Here is a 14,396-nt window from a genome sequence, read left to right as displayed (position 1 = left end):
CCCTATCAACGATCTTCTCGGATAATCAGCGATCCTTTGAGATAATCAACGATCTTCTCGGATAATCAGCGATCCTTTGAGATAATCAACGATCTTCTCGGATAATCAGCGATTCTTTGAGATAATCAACGATCTTCTCGGATAATCAACGATTTGTTAAGAAAATAAGCGATCATCTAAGGAAATCATTTTAAGATCAAGTATCTTAAGAAAAATTTAAACTTTTAAAGAAACAAAGATCTTAAATTCATAAATAGTTTCCCACATTCCTTTATACACTGATCATTGATCAGTGATCAGTGATCAAACAATTAAATATATATTATACAAAACTTGTTTAAAAAATCTAGCAGGTTTTGTGTTATCAGCTATTCGGTTGTAACTCCCCTGTCATCGATAATGATGATAATGAATTATTATTAATAATATTGTTATTGCTAAACTTCAAGAAACTATAAGCGTAATTTTAAGGAACCCTTCATGCAAAAATACTAATGCTCGATTCACAACGGTGTCCTTAAACCTTGTCAAATCAGGTATGATTATGAATTACATATTAAGGTATATAAAAAGTGACTTGCGCATTTCTACTGCAAGAAACTTAGGGGAACCAATCATTTTAAATCTATAAAAACGACATTATCTGCAACATTTTTTATCCGATATAGGGTTCCAAGAGTACCGTTGTGAATCCGGCATTGATATTTTGCTTAGTGCGTCTCTTTAAAGAAATGTTTCCTACTAACAAATAAATGTGATACTTATATTTTTATTTTTTGACGACAATTTTATTTTTTTTAATGTAACAGCTTGAACCTTGATTTATTTATTGCATTTTAAATTTATCTTTAATGTTTATCAATAATATGTGTGCAATTTTACATCATGTAAATTTAGATTTTATCCCTAAAATGTTACATTAACTATATGTTCAAATGAAATGATGAAATATATGTTTAGTTGATAAATGAACATGTAAATTTGACGGTTAACAAAAGTTTCTGGATGGTTGGCTTAAAATAAAGTATAGGCTTCCAGGCGCCCATCTTCGATTTTACTTTTAAATGTCACTCCACCTTTTTTATGGCAAATTTTTAAAATCCTTTCCATACAGAAACCTTCCCTCTGATCATGCGAGGTCCCACACAAATTTGAGTCTGATCCGTTTAGCCGTTTTGAAGTTTATTGGAACCAAAGTAACAGACAGACAAGCAAAGTATTTGAATTATCACATGAAAAGTTTTCTCATAAAGGACAAGACTTTACAAGATCTGAAGACCTAAGTTCAAGATGACACTGTGTGTGATTGTTCTAACTTATTAAAAAAATGCTAAATTTTAGTTTTTCCATTTTGTCACTGCAACATATATCCGCAAACCACTTAATCGAAACCATAATAGAGAATAAACAAAATATAAGAAAATTAAGAATATTTTCTTTGTCCTATGGTTTCAAAAACGCCAGCTCAAATCATGAAACATTGAATAGAGTTAGGGAACCAACCATATTTGAGCCCCGGCTCAAATTCTTTAAATTCGGCCTCAGGTAATAAAAATAGTTCCAATATTACGATTCTTATAATTAATCAAGTTTTGGTATAGTTTAACGGTGGATACCTGTTTGAACTACAGTCGTTAGAACTATTGTTCATTTGAACTAATGACATGACGTCATATCCTGTAGTTCAAAGCAACACACTACTTGCTCGTAAGAACTATAATTTACCTATAATTTCAGTTTTCAAATTTTGTTATAATTCGAATGAATTGTTAGCAAACAATTAAAGATATAGTTAAAACAATTACAAAGAAAATAAAAATAGTTCAAATTAACAAAAAAGTTCAAAAATATTTCTAAATGAACACGAATTTTTTTTTAAATAACCCAGAAAATTGTTAACACGTGTGTATTAATTAAGGTTAAGTTAGGCTAAGAGCTATTTCTGGGCAGAGCGCTGCGAGTAGGACAGTCTAGGGGGCCGGTTCAAATGAACTAAAAAATAAACTTCAAATGTATGTATTAGTTAGGTTAGGTTAAGACGTAGTAGTTTAAACAAACAATAATTCGAATGAATGACAGTCCAGTTTAAACCATATTTGGATTTTAATCGCATGGAGCTCTTTATAGCCACATATTTCATGACAAATTAATTAGTTCTACAATTACTGAGATTAAGTGTATTAGTATAAAACCCTTATAATTGTTTTAGATGTTTCTAAAGGTTTGGGTTACAGTGCAATATAATAACGGTTTCTAAAATAAAAATATGAAATCCGCAAACCACAGAAAATCGCGGAAATTTGTCAAAACATTGAAAAATATTTAAATGCCCCTTGCAATCATAGATTTTCTTTATTACAACAGCCATCCCGTTAATTATATTAAAGGGGCAGTAAGCGTAATATCAAGCGACACACCATCCAAAGATGACAATGCCCGATAAACATAGTTACCCTTTACTGAAGTATAAATGCGCATATCACATTTGTGAAGAAACCACAAAGAAAATACTACGTTTCTTTTGAAATTTAAAAACATTGATATTTAATTAATTTTTTATCAGAAAAATGTTTCGAGGTAGGGTAAATAGAAAATTGCCATCCCTGCATAGAGGGTAAATTGAAAATACGCTTACAGTAAATCTACCCAAGGAAAAAAGTATTTTAGTTACATTGATTTTGCTTTCACAATTTTAAATTGACAATTTTTAAAATAGTTTTGATCGTCTTTGAAAGTTGGATAAACTTTTTTTTTTAACCAAAATATAAAAAAGGCAGCGGCCAATCTGTGTTACCGAGAATGCCGCAATGAATTATAAGACAGAGAAAAAGCCAGCTCTAGCCGCGGCGCTCGGCCCCCGAGTCTGTCCTAGCCGCGGCGCGCAGCACAGAAAGTGTCTAAACCTAACCTTACCCTAAAATATATACTAATCTCTCTTTTAATTCATTGCGGCATTCATGTAACAGAGTTTGAACGCTACCTAAAAAATAAGGATATAGTGAGTGTAGGTGCACACTCTATTATCAGTCTTCAATCTTGCACAATAAAACAAATATTTATTCATTTGAAACTTTTATTGAATAGAAAAACATAAGTGAAAAAACAGATTAGAGGTTCAACTTCATGATGCAACACCCACACAGCTCCAAAAACTGAACATACAAGATAAAGTGAAATTATCTATCAATATATTTATATTTATCAACATTAAAGGGGTAGTTTGCCCAAAATTATCTCATTCAAAATTAAAAGGGAAACTTCTTAGTAATTGTCAAATTATGTATCGTACAGTGATCTGAAATAGAAAGACGACTTTATAGCAATGCTCAAGGGTATTTGATGTTGTTACAAAGAAAATAGTTTTTGCTAAACACTGATCACTATTTAAGTTAAATGGGTCTGTTTACACTGCACAATTGTTGTGTCCCATGCTACTAGGAATTTTTAAAGTTATAACTTGAGCGCAAAAGTCGTCTTCCAATTCCAGAGTTTTCAATTTATAATTGAATCATATACCCTAGATTCTTAAAAATTTACGAAATTAAAGCATTAAAATCGAAAATTACAACACTTACGTATTCCGCATAAAGGTGTAATCTCGAGTTTGAAAAAATTTGATTTTACTGTAGATTATTAATAATGAAGATCGTCGGAAAGAAAACGCAAAAAGCAATCGGTCAATTTACACGATATAACATAATCGCTTTAAATCAACTTTTTCCATATAAACCGCGTTGTAGAATCTTTAACCTTACTTCCGGCCTCTGGTTTTTGTGTAAAAATTAAAGGCATAAATAAAAATTAAAATTATTTAATATCAGCTGGGGGACACTTGTTACAATGCAATTTTATGAAATTTTCGTGCTCAAATTAACTAAATGGACTTATAAAAATAGTAATTAAATTACATAATTATTTTATATTAAAGAAAAATCTTAAAAACTGAATTTAACGAAATTCTATTCACTAGTAATTCTATTCACTAGGAGTTCTATTCACTAGGAGTTCTATTCACTAGGAGTTCTATTCACTAGGAGTTCTATTCACTAGGAATTATATTCACTAGGAGTTCTATTCACTAGGAGTTCTATTCACTAGGAGTTCTATCCACTAGTAATTCTATTCACTAGGAATTCTATTCACTAGGAATTCTATTCACTAGGAATTATATTCACTTGTAATTCAATTCACTAGGAATAATGTTCACTAGGAATTCTGTTCACTAGGAATTCTATTCACTAGGAGTTCTATTCACTAGTAATTCTATTCACTAGAAATTCTATTCACTAGGAGTTCTATTCACTAGGAGTTCTATTCACGAGGAATTCTATTCACGAGGAATTCTGTTCACTAGGAGTTCTATTCACTAGGAGTTCTATTCACTAGAAATTCTATTCACTAGAAATTCTTTTTACTAGGAGTTCTATTCACTAGGAGTCCTATTCACTAGTAATTCTATTCACTAGGAATTCTGTTCACTAGGAGTTCTATTCACTAGAAATTCTATTCACTAGGAGTTCTATTCACTAGGAGTTCTATTCACTAGGAATTCTATTCACTAGGAATTCTATTCACTAGGAATTCTATTCACTAGGAGTTTTATTCACTAGGAGTTCTATTCACTCGTAATTCTATTCACTAGAAATTCTATTCACTAGGAGTTATATTCACTAGGAATTCTATTCACTATGAGTTCTATTCACTAGGAATTCTATCCACGAGGAGTTCTATTCACTAGGAATTCTATTCACTAGAAATTCTATTCACTAGGAGTTCTATTCACAAGGAGTTCTATTCACTAGTAATTCTATTCACTAGAAATTCTATTCACTAGGAATTCTATTCACTAGGAATTCTGTTCACTAGGAATTCTATTCACAAGGAATTCTATTCACTAGGAGTTCTATTCACTAGGAATTCTATTCACTAGGAACTCTATTCACTAGGAATTCGATTCACTAGGAATTTTGTTCACTACGAATTCTATTCACTAAGAATTCTGTTCACTAGGAATAAAAATGATTGGTCTCAATATTTAACACGAGTTAAATCAAACTGAACGAGTTAACCTGACCTAAATAAGTTAAACTTGACTAAATAAGTTAAACTGTTTAGTGGTTTAAACTAACCTGGATTTCAAAGCCTTGAATTAGAAGCAATGTAGTGGTATAAAACCACCAGAAGGAATAGGGTAACACCTAATAATACAAAATATAATAAAGTACAATTTAATTTTTTTTTATTTATTTGGAATCTACGCATTTTCTGTAAAAGTCAACATATTTAACTTAGAAAACTAATAAACCCCGTATTTTATCGAGTTCTCCAATCAAAATTTGAGGCAAATCAAATCGGTTCAGGGTTTATGAGTTATGATCGGACACCCAAGTAGACAGCCAATAGATAGATGACATTTTACTGATTGGAAGGAATGCCATAGGTGTCCGTCTTTAAGATAAAAAAATGTATTTCAATGTTCAATATTCACTTTTTTTGTTGGATTTATATAGAAAAGAAGTTTAAAGAAATAAACAAAATCTTAATTCACAAGTATGATTGTTTGTTGTTATTTTGATAGGTCATTAAAAATTAATAATCTCATTAAAATCTTTAATTTATACAACTTATGCAATTGTAGGACCTTAGGCTTTACTTTAAAAAAAGTGAAACTCAATTGTACCCTTGAAAACGTTGTCGGATCAAGTACGTATTAAATATCAATGTTTATGATTTTCAAAATTTATTGTTTACAATGGTGGGTTCTCTGCAAAAGTGACTTGCGCATTTCTACTCTAAGAAAACATAGGAAATAGGACTAATAAAATTTTAACACTTTTGAACTAGAAAAAGGACCAATTCTTTCACATTATTGAGCGACAATAGTTTTAAAGGTACCATTGTAAATCGGACATTGCCATCTTTGCATCGAGTGTCACTTGAAATTACGCTTACAGTCCCTTTAAAACATGGCTTACAAGGATTAGAAAGACGTTTTCAACAATAAGTTAAAAACAATATCTGATAAAGAGAGAAAAGAAAATTATTAATATGGGTATAAAAATATCCGCCTAATACACCGAGTTCATAAACGTTAAAATCATAAAAATTAGTTTTCAGCCTTCAAATGTACATTCAGTGTTTCGAGACGCATCTTGGCGATTCCCAATTCAACATGTAAAAAACTTTAGCTTAATATTTATAATAATGGGATTCAGTGTGAAAGAACAATGAAAATCTCTTCAAATTCTGAAATAGCTTACCCAACATATTCGCAAATATTGCCAGCTGAACGTCGGTCACCATTTTCAGTCTGGAAATAAATTTTTTAAAAGTAAATATTATAAAAATGGGAACTGTACTCTGTTCCGTAAACTGTACTTCTTAACTGTGTACTGCACTGTACCGGGTACGGTAAAACTTGCTGAATACTGTACACTGAACTGTGAAATGTACACTTAGCTGTGTAGTTTGCACTGAATTGGGTACAGTTTAATTTGTTGTGTACTGTGCACTGAACGGTGAACTGTACACTACTGTACATGTAACTGTGAACTGTACAATAAACGGTATACAATACACTAAACTGTATAATGTTGACAAACATTTGAACAATTTACAATCTTGTTGTGCTGAGTGTTTATGGGGCAAAACAAGGTCAAAGTTTAAATAATTTTTGTGAGAAAAAATTAGAGTGAGAAAATTTTTATTTTAAATTCTCAAATTTGTCTCAAGTGGACTTTTCCTGATTATTAAAAACATTTTCTAAGTTCAGTATAAAAAATAAATGTCAGGAAGGGGTTGTGAAATTTCTAATGTCGAAAAAAAAACTAAAAATGTCAAAAAAAAATCTTTTAATAAACTAGCAAAAAATTAACACGAAAAACATTTAGTATATATAAAAGTAAAATTTTCAAATATAAAATAAACATCTATGTACTGTACTGTACTGTACTGTACTGTACTGTACTGTACTGTACTGTACTGTACTGTACTGTACTGTACTGTACTGTACTGCACTGTACTGTACTGTACTGTTAAACATTATGTACACTGTACAGGCACTCAAGGTGTTTGAAGAGAAAAAGCATGAAAGCAAGTTTAAGTTTATGGATTTGTTGCTCAAGACCAACTATTCAAAAGTCTACACATAAGTAAGATGAGAGAAAAATCACACTTTTTTAAAACAAATAAAGTCAAAAACGCACAATAAACATTGATCTAAAAAGATTCCTCTAAAAGAGGATTTATTTTTACCCCCCCCCCCCTCTTACACTCCCATTAAAGGAAAAATGTTGATGCTAGTACTGTTAAAAAAAATTAAGGGGGGGATGGTGATGGCGTTACTACTGCTGGCAAAAAATATAAAAAAATGCGCCAAGTTAGGAAATTAAAAATGGCGGCTGATACAAAACAAATTGGCGCTTGTGCTAGCACTGAAATGGATTCCACTTGGCTAAAGTCCGTTAAACCAGATCACAGATAATAGTTTAGATTCATCTTTGTATTTAGCTCAGTTTTCCTAGTTCGAACTTCTTTAGGATCTCGGTAGCGCTGAAGATACAAGAGTCGATGATCCCGGCCACGGTGAAGGTTCCGCCGACGATTGCACAGATGGTGGTCAGGAAGTGGTAAAGTGGTGGCCGGTCCTCGTGATAGCGGACAGTTATAGGGTTCAAATCGTATCTAAAAATATTACGAGTTAAAGCATAGAAATGTTTGTATAGGAAAATTAAAAAGGAAAGGATCAGAGCTGAAAACTTTAGAATCTCGATCACTTGATCTGAGTATCCAATGGACATACTTTGATTTTTCTTCTTATACTGTTCTTTCTTGAATATAGTAGAGAAAAATCAAAAACCGGTTTTTAAAATTAGAGAGTTCCTCCAGCTTCTGTATATTAATCTTAAATGGCGCGCAAAATTTCAAATTTATCGGCTTTAATATACGCGACTCTGATTGGTTGAATTTTATACACTTTTTAGGTAACAAGTGCAAGACTAGGTTAGTCTCGATATTAAGAAAAAGAGAGGATCAAGCATTAATCTCTATATCCACCATTCTAAAGTTTTCAGCTCAGGCGAAACAAAATAAGTTTGTTAAGTGCAGAATTAAGTAAAAAAGATTGCAACGAAAAAGCTGGGTGAGAGTTTAAAAGAGACTGTCGATCCAATTTTCAAGTGACCCAACTGACCCTCAATTTATAGCATAAATGCCGGATTCACATAATTACCTTTCAGTCCTTTATCGGATTGCAAATTTTTAATGTCTATGCTGCATACGTCCGTAAGTAATTTATCGGATAGAACATAAAGAATGCTAGATGATTTTCAGTCAGACAAAGGTTTCACGGACACCGCTGTGAATCAGGAATAAAACAAATGATGGATAATTGTAAGTTCGCCGACAATCCCTTTAGAACTAGAATTTTTTTAAATGGGACATTAGTAAATAAACTTCAGACTTTTAAGTAATCTACTTTTTCATGAACCTTTTACACCAGTTTCTGTGAATAAAAACATAGAGATGCAGGTTTCCTTTTATGTTTACATTTACAACCTGTTTTCTTGATGAATGTATTAACTGTTGATACGGAAGAAATATGAGTTTAAAAACAAGATTATAAAACCTCACAATCTGCTTTAGAATTATCATTTATAATGGCTTATTGGATGAATTTTAAAATGAAGAAAATTGTTATTTTTTACTTTTATTAAAGAGTGGTTACTGTTTACTGTTAGTGTTATTAAAGACAATCTTACAGTTTTTCAACTTTACTATTTTTTAAAAAATTGTTGAAAAATAAGTTAAATGTTTAGGATTGTATGCAATTTGAAATAGTCTTTTCTTTTGATTAAAAACCGATTCCAATTGAACACCGGCTTAAATCTCTAAACACTGAATACAATTTCAGGTGGAACCAACCATGTTTGAGCCGCATCTCAAATTTGAGACGCTGCTTAGGTTCTTTAAATTCGGCCATGGGTTATATTTTCTGTAGGGAGAGGGGTTTGTCTTTAAGAAACAGTAATAATGAAAATGGGCCTTCACCAATCAAACTTCTTTTTGAATAATTTTCCTAAAAATTAATTCGGTCAAAATACAGCACAAAAAAAAACTTAAATTTTGGGCTCCACTTGCAGAACTTTGAAACATATGAGGAGGGAGCAGGGAGTAAAGAATAGAAGGGAGATATAACTGACGCGGTACCATATGATACATACTTTGCAGGCGGGCACTTCATTTGAATAAGAAATATTTGTCCGATGTACAATGTACATTTACCGCGTATACAATAACCTATTCTAAATATTTCTTATACAAAAGGAGTACCGTTCGCGTAAGTTATATCTCCCTTCCATTCCTCACTCCCTGGGAGGGAGGCGATGTTTAAAATAAGGGTCTGTAGTAAATATCGACCCCTGAAGGAATATACCTGAACCAGAGAGCAGGAATAACCCTGCCTCCGTGTCCAAAAGATATATGGGATCTGTACGCGTATGTATATTGGAAAGCGGTCAGCTTAAATCCATTCAAATCCTGAAAGTAGAATATTAATGAGTTCTTTTGAATTTATAAAAAAACTTAAAATTTAACGGATATCATAAGTAAAATTTATGTAAACTAGGCTTTTAGGGCGCTTCGCCCCCATCTTCTATTTAAATTGTGAACATGATCTTTTTGTTTACATTTAAAACAAAGAAGAAAAAATTAAAATTCGCGGATTTTCAAGAATTTAATTTTTTTACATAATTAAAAACCTTAAAAACGCATTTTTAAAAAAATTTTATCATTCATAAACCTTCCCTGTGGTCACGTGATGTCCCACAAAAAATTTGGGCCCGATCGGTTCAGCCATTTTGACGTTTATTGGATACAGACAGACAGACAAAAAAACAGACAAGCCAAATTTATATATTGATAAAGAATTAATTTGGAATTTCAATTGCTTAGGGACAAAACTTTGTGTTAATCAATAATTAAGAAAAATAATTAAAAAAATGTCTGAACCTAATGCAATAAAATGCATTTGTAATCTGAGCTTGATAAACAGCATAAAAATTTAAATGTTGACGAAAAAACATCTTGCCTCGTATGTAGTTGGAACTATTCTCATAATATATTCATGAGACTCCAAACTGTTCCCATCCAGCCTGCTCCTGCCCCCGAGAGGGTTAAAGCTGCTGCGAATGTTCTTGGCGCTGATTTTGCGGATTTTACTGCCAAATGAGATTTCGTGGATTTCATGCGCAAAATCGTACTGGTCCGGCTGGACATCTACTGAGTGTGTGGAGAGGTGAAAGTTCCCAGGAACTTTGTTTACCTGGGGAAAAATAAGTCAACCTTTTTTCCCAAAATATTTCCATTTTAGTATTTTATCATTGGGTTCCAATTAAATTATTCAGACGGAGGAAAGCCACACTATTAACGGAATCAAATCTCACATGAAAGTAAAATGGTTCTTTCGAGAATTGTAGATGGCACTTAAAATTACGTTGACCATTAAATTCGAAGCTTGGTTTTAATTGCGAAATAACTTAATTTAATTTTTACCTGAAATTTAGCCTCAAATAGGCAGCCAGTATCTCCTAGAGGGGTTTTTACAGTGTTTTCTATAAAACCTACTTCATGCCGCCCTTGATCGTCCTAGTTGTAAAGTTGTTTCATTTTAAGCAATACGTACAGTTGTTTAAATTTTAGGCATTTTAGTTGTTTATATTTTAAGCAGTACGTACAGTTGTTGAAAATTTAGGCATTTCAGTTGCTTATATTTTAAGCAGTACGTACAGTTGTTGAAATTTTAAGCATTTCAGTTGTTTATATTTTAAGCAGTACGTACAGTTGTTGAAATTTTAAGCATTTTAGTTGTTTATATTTTAAGCAGTACGTACAGTTGTTGAAAATTTAGGCATTTCAGTTGCTTATATTTTAAGCAGTACGCACAGTTGTTGAAAATTTAGGCATTTCAGTTGCTTATATTTTAAGCAGTACGCACAGTTGTTGAAATTTTAAGCATTTCAGTAGTTTATATTTTAAGCAGTACAGTTGTTTAAATTTCAGGCAGTACAGCTTTGATTGTATTTTAAACAGTATAGCTAATAACATCATAAGCAGTACAGTTGTTTATATTTAAAGCAGTTCATTTAATATTTAAAGCAGTACAGTTGATTATACTTTTGACAGCACAGCTGTTTATACTTGACCAGTTGTTTTTCATTATAACTTAAACCGTACAGTTACATTTTAACAGTACAATATTTTTTTAAACTTGATTTTTAGTTAATTCCAAATTAGTTCAATATACCTGAATATCTATTCCTAAAAACTCACAGCGCATGTTAGGGATACTCACGTTTATTCGAACTGGAATCCTAAAGGTATTATTAATAAATTATGTTCTATGGTGTGCACTGTATATTTTCATGAAAACTCATTCATCCCCTCCCTCCATCTTTAAAAAAAAGTTTCTACAGAATGGGTATTTCTTTTTTTTTTGGGGGGGGGGGTTGCTGAATTTGTGAAGATAAATGATTTACTTTTAGTACAACCCCAAAACAAATTCAGTTTTGTAAATGATTTTTTTTATTATCGTTTAGAATAGCGAGCGCCAAAAGAAACATAATTTTAACATAATTTTAACATTTCGTAAAAAATCATTAAAAAATCCTTTATTCAGAGAAATATGATTTCTAATTTTACCTTTCTGTTGGATCGTTATTCTCGACAATAAGTTCGGATTTGATGTCTGGAGATATGAACCATAGCAGTTCAACAAATAACATGGAAGCGATAAATATGCAGCAACAGATAGAAACAATAGCACCGGTGGTAGTAGGCTGAAAACAAAAACATGATGTAATGAATAAAAATAAAAGTAATCCTGAAATCCTGTATGTATATATATATATATTAAAGGGTTTCCCGTAAAGGATGATACTGTAAAAACGACCTGGAGCTCTTAATAAATGATTATTTTAAGTCTTCTGTCGTTAATTTTAACTTTTAAGGGCTTATTTAATGATTTGATAAAGAAAGAAATCAGTTTACAGCTGCATGGCTAGGGGGTCGAGCGCTGCGGCCATGTGTTAGGTTAAGTTGAGACACTTTCTGTAAGATCCATGTACAAAATTGATAGGAGGGGGGGGGGCGAGTTCAAAAACCGTTCTCTAGGAATATACCTCCTTATGTTAAGAAAAGAAGCGAAATAAACTATAGCAACCGACAGTAACTCTAGTGTTTAAATTATAAAATATTACATTGCCACCATGAGTAACCGAGGACCGTTTAGCTTCTTTAAGAGAAATTTAGAAATGAAGATATTTTGAGACAATTTTTGAACAATAATAAAATGTACTATATAATGCTATCTAGAGGATTTAATTAACTCATTACGATGATTTAGTCTTAATCAAATGGATCTATAATGTTATCTATTTTCAAAATGAAGATGGTTTATTTCAAGAATATCAAGGATTTGAGCCTTTGAAACAAACTCATATTTGCAAATACCTACATATATGTTTAAAGCCTAATGGTGTAAACCTTTGAAATTTCAAACTTAGATTATTTGATCTAACAGCTAATTCAAAGTTTAAAATATAGACTACGACATATAAGGATGCAAAGTTATAGGGATTATAACATTCGAGTTTGTGGCAAAGACTCAATTCCTTTTCTGTTTTTTTTCGCAAATATGCTAACCTGTGTCAGATCTTTAGGGACCTTTCTGTAAATGTCCATTCTCTTTATGTCGAACCCCATTTTAAATTTAGTTTTATCTATCCTGAAACAAACAAAAAATATCAGATTTAGATGTTCAAACAAAATTACACAAGATATATCTCTAATACATAAAGAAAAACACTTGACTATAAAAAATATAAATTTGTCGAAAAATGTGAATTTTTAAGGATATAATTAACACCAAATCATAACTTCCTACTCATACAAAACTTTGCTGATTTCCAGTCAGGTAGAGAAAATACGTGTCAACTAGCGTACACTTTTCTAATCTCTCATTGGTCCAAATATATTTCCTGGCTTCTCATTGGACCACAGCATTTAGATGTTCACAATAACCCGCCGGTATAAAGTGCTTGTAAGCAAAGAAAATTTAAGGTCTGGAAAGTAGAAAGTAGATTGTGAAGTGTAGGGTTGAATTATCTAGATTCTAGGAAAATTTAGAATTATTTTGAAAATTTAATGAACGTACAAGAGAATTTTAAACATGACAATTTGGTTCCAAATATAATTATCAAGAATTCATCGATATGTCTAGTATTTTCTTTATCATATTTTAAGCACTTTAAATTAGAATTTTTCTTTTTATTTCAAAATCAGAATGGCTTGGAAATGGTCAGAATTGCTACAATTTGTTTGTAAACAAAAATATTGATTTTTCTTACAAGATGACGACATTCAAAACCGTTTTAGTTACTTGAAAAAAATATTTTTATTTTTAAGTTTTATTCAAGCTAAAAATTTAGAAGCATACCTTTTCTTAACACTGAAAAATAACAAAAGAAATTTAATTATATCAAATGTATAAAATCGATTGTTCATTATAATTGTAAGCTTTTTATGTATGTTCGGGGCCTTGGATTTTTTTTTTTAAATTTTAGAGGTCATTGCAGTTAAACGTAGCATGGGGGGGGTAATTATAGCAGGAGCCATTTAAGGACCTAATACTATATCTTAAGTATAAATATATGTATAGAACATAAAACTGGTTTTATAAGGAAATAATATTTTGAAATGTCTGATGACTCATAGATCCAAACCAAATAATGTCGTCATACATGGTTTGGATTCAGTCAAAAATAATAAACTGTGCGAGGATGTTGTAAAGCAGACAGCTCTCATGTTTTTATGATTAAAACATAATACATACAATTATTTAATAATGGAGGACTATAAATATCTTTTTAAAGTAAGTAAATCGACTATAACAATGATACATTTTTTCATTGAAAAACTGTTTTTAAATTTAATGTAGGATGGTTTTGTGGTTTTAAAGAAATTGCATCAGCTGTAGACGTGGAAAAATTTGTTCAAATAAAATTAAAATTTATTTTCTTGTTTTTGAATGAATTTATGAGTTTTCGTTGATGGATTAATTTTTAGTTTTTGATCACAATATTTTAGAGATTTATACAGGGTTTCTATTTGTCTCCGTTACCTTTACTGAAAATGTCCCACTTCACTGTTTTGGGTCTGTCTTAGAAAATTTCTGGAATGAGCGCTGCAGGACAGACTAGGGGCCGAGCGCTGTGGCCAGTACAGGCCTTCAATTTCAACAATTTTCAATAAAATTAGTTTGTATTTAGAGTTATTAGGTTAAGACACGTTCTGGGCCGAGCGCTGGGTATATTCCTAGAGAACGATTTTTGGACCCCCTC

The 14,396-nt window shown here is 31.5% G+C and overlaps 2 protein-coding genes and 1 long non-coding RNA gene across 6 annotated transcripts in view; 2 read left to right on the top strand and 1 right to left on the bottom strand.

The window, feature by feature from the left end:
- Positions 1-9: 9 nt before the first annotated feature.
- On the top strand, positions 10-972 carry LOC111699980 (uncharacterized). The gene is made up of 2 exons (XR_002764872.1): positions 10-536; positions 669-972. It is a non-coding gene; the product is annotated as an uncharacterized LOC111699980 (long non-coding RNA).
- A 6,035-nt stretch (positions 973-7,007) lies between these two features.
- On the bottom strand, positions 7,008-12,779 carry LOC111699979 (endoplasmic reticulum-Golgi intermediate compartment protein 1). Its single transcript, XM_023470784.1, has 7 exons — positions 12,700-12,779; positions 11,698-11,834; positions 11,303-11,369; positions 10,552-10,644; positions 10,088-10,321; positions 9,434-9,537; positions 7,008-7,683 (listed from the first exon to the last, which is right to left on the bottom strand). Exons 1-7 carry the CDS (start codon positions 12,757-12,759, stop codon positions 7,506-7,508), a joined length of 873 nt encoding a protein of 290 aa, XP_023326552.1. The 5' UTR covers positions 12,760-12,779; the 3' UTR covers positions 7,008-7,505.
- Positions 12,780-13,791: 1,012 nt separating this feature from the next.
- Positions 13,792-14,396, top strand: part of LOC111699986 (ras-related protein Rab-30) — a gene marked incomplete in the record, with an annotated part of 5,393 nt that continues 4,788 nt past the window's right edge. For all 4 annotated transcript variants that reach the window (XR_002764875.1, XR_002764874.1, XM_023470794.1 and 1 more), the window contains 1 exon segment: positions 13,792-13,927. Coding sequence is in view for 2 of the 4 variants with exons in the window: in XM_023470794.1 (XP_023326562.1) it covers positions 13,901-13,927 (27 nt within the window).

Source organism: Eurytemora carolleeae, unplaced genomic scaffold (assembly GCF_000591075.1).
Source record: "Eurytemora carolleeae unplaced genomic scaffold, Eaff_2.0 scaffold375, whole genome shotgun sequence".
In the NCBI taxonomy this organism is placed as follows: Eukaryota; Metazoa; Arthropoda; class Copepoda; order Calanoida; family Temoridae; genus Eurytemora; species Eurytemora carolleeae.
Note: the sequence above shows the minus strand (reverse complement) of the source record. Positions and strands in the feature narration are given on the sequence as shown.

What these genes read in the sequence shown, in the direction of transcription:
- LOC111699979 (XM_023470784.1), bottom strand. Translation starts at nt 12,759, where the DNA reads ATGGGGTTCGACATAAAGAGAATGGACATTTACAGAAAGGTCCCTAAA. An exon ending in TCCCTAAAGATCTGACACAG is followed by an intron (nt 11,835 to 12,699) that starts GTTAGCATATTT and finishes TTTTGTTTTCAG; the next exon opens with CCTACTACCACCGGTGCTAT. An exon ending in TAGTTCCAACTACATACGAG is followed by an intron (nt 9,538 to 10,087) that starts GCAAGATGTTTT and finishes TTCTACTTTCAG; the next exon opens with GATTTGAATGGATTTAAGCT.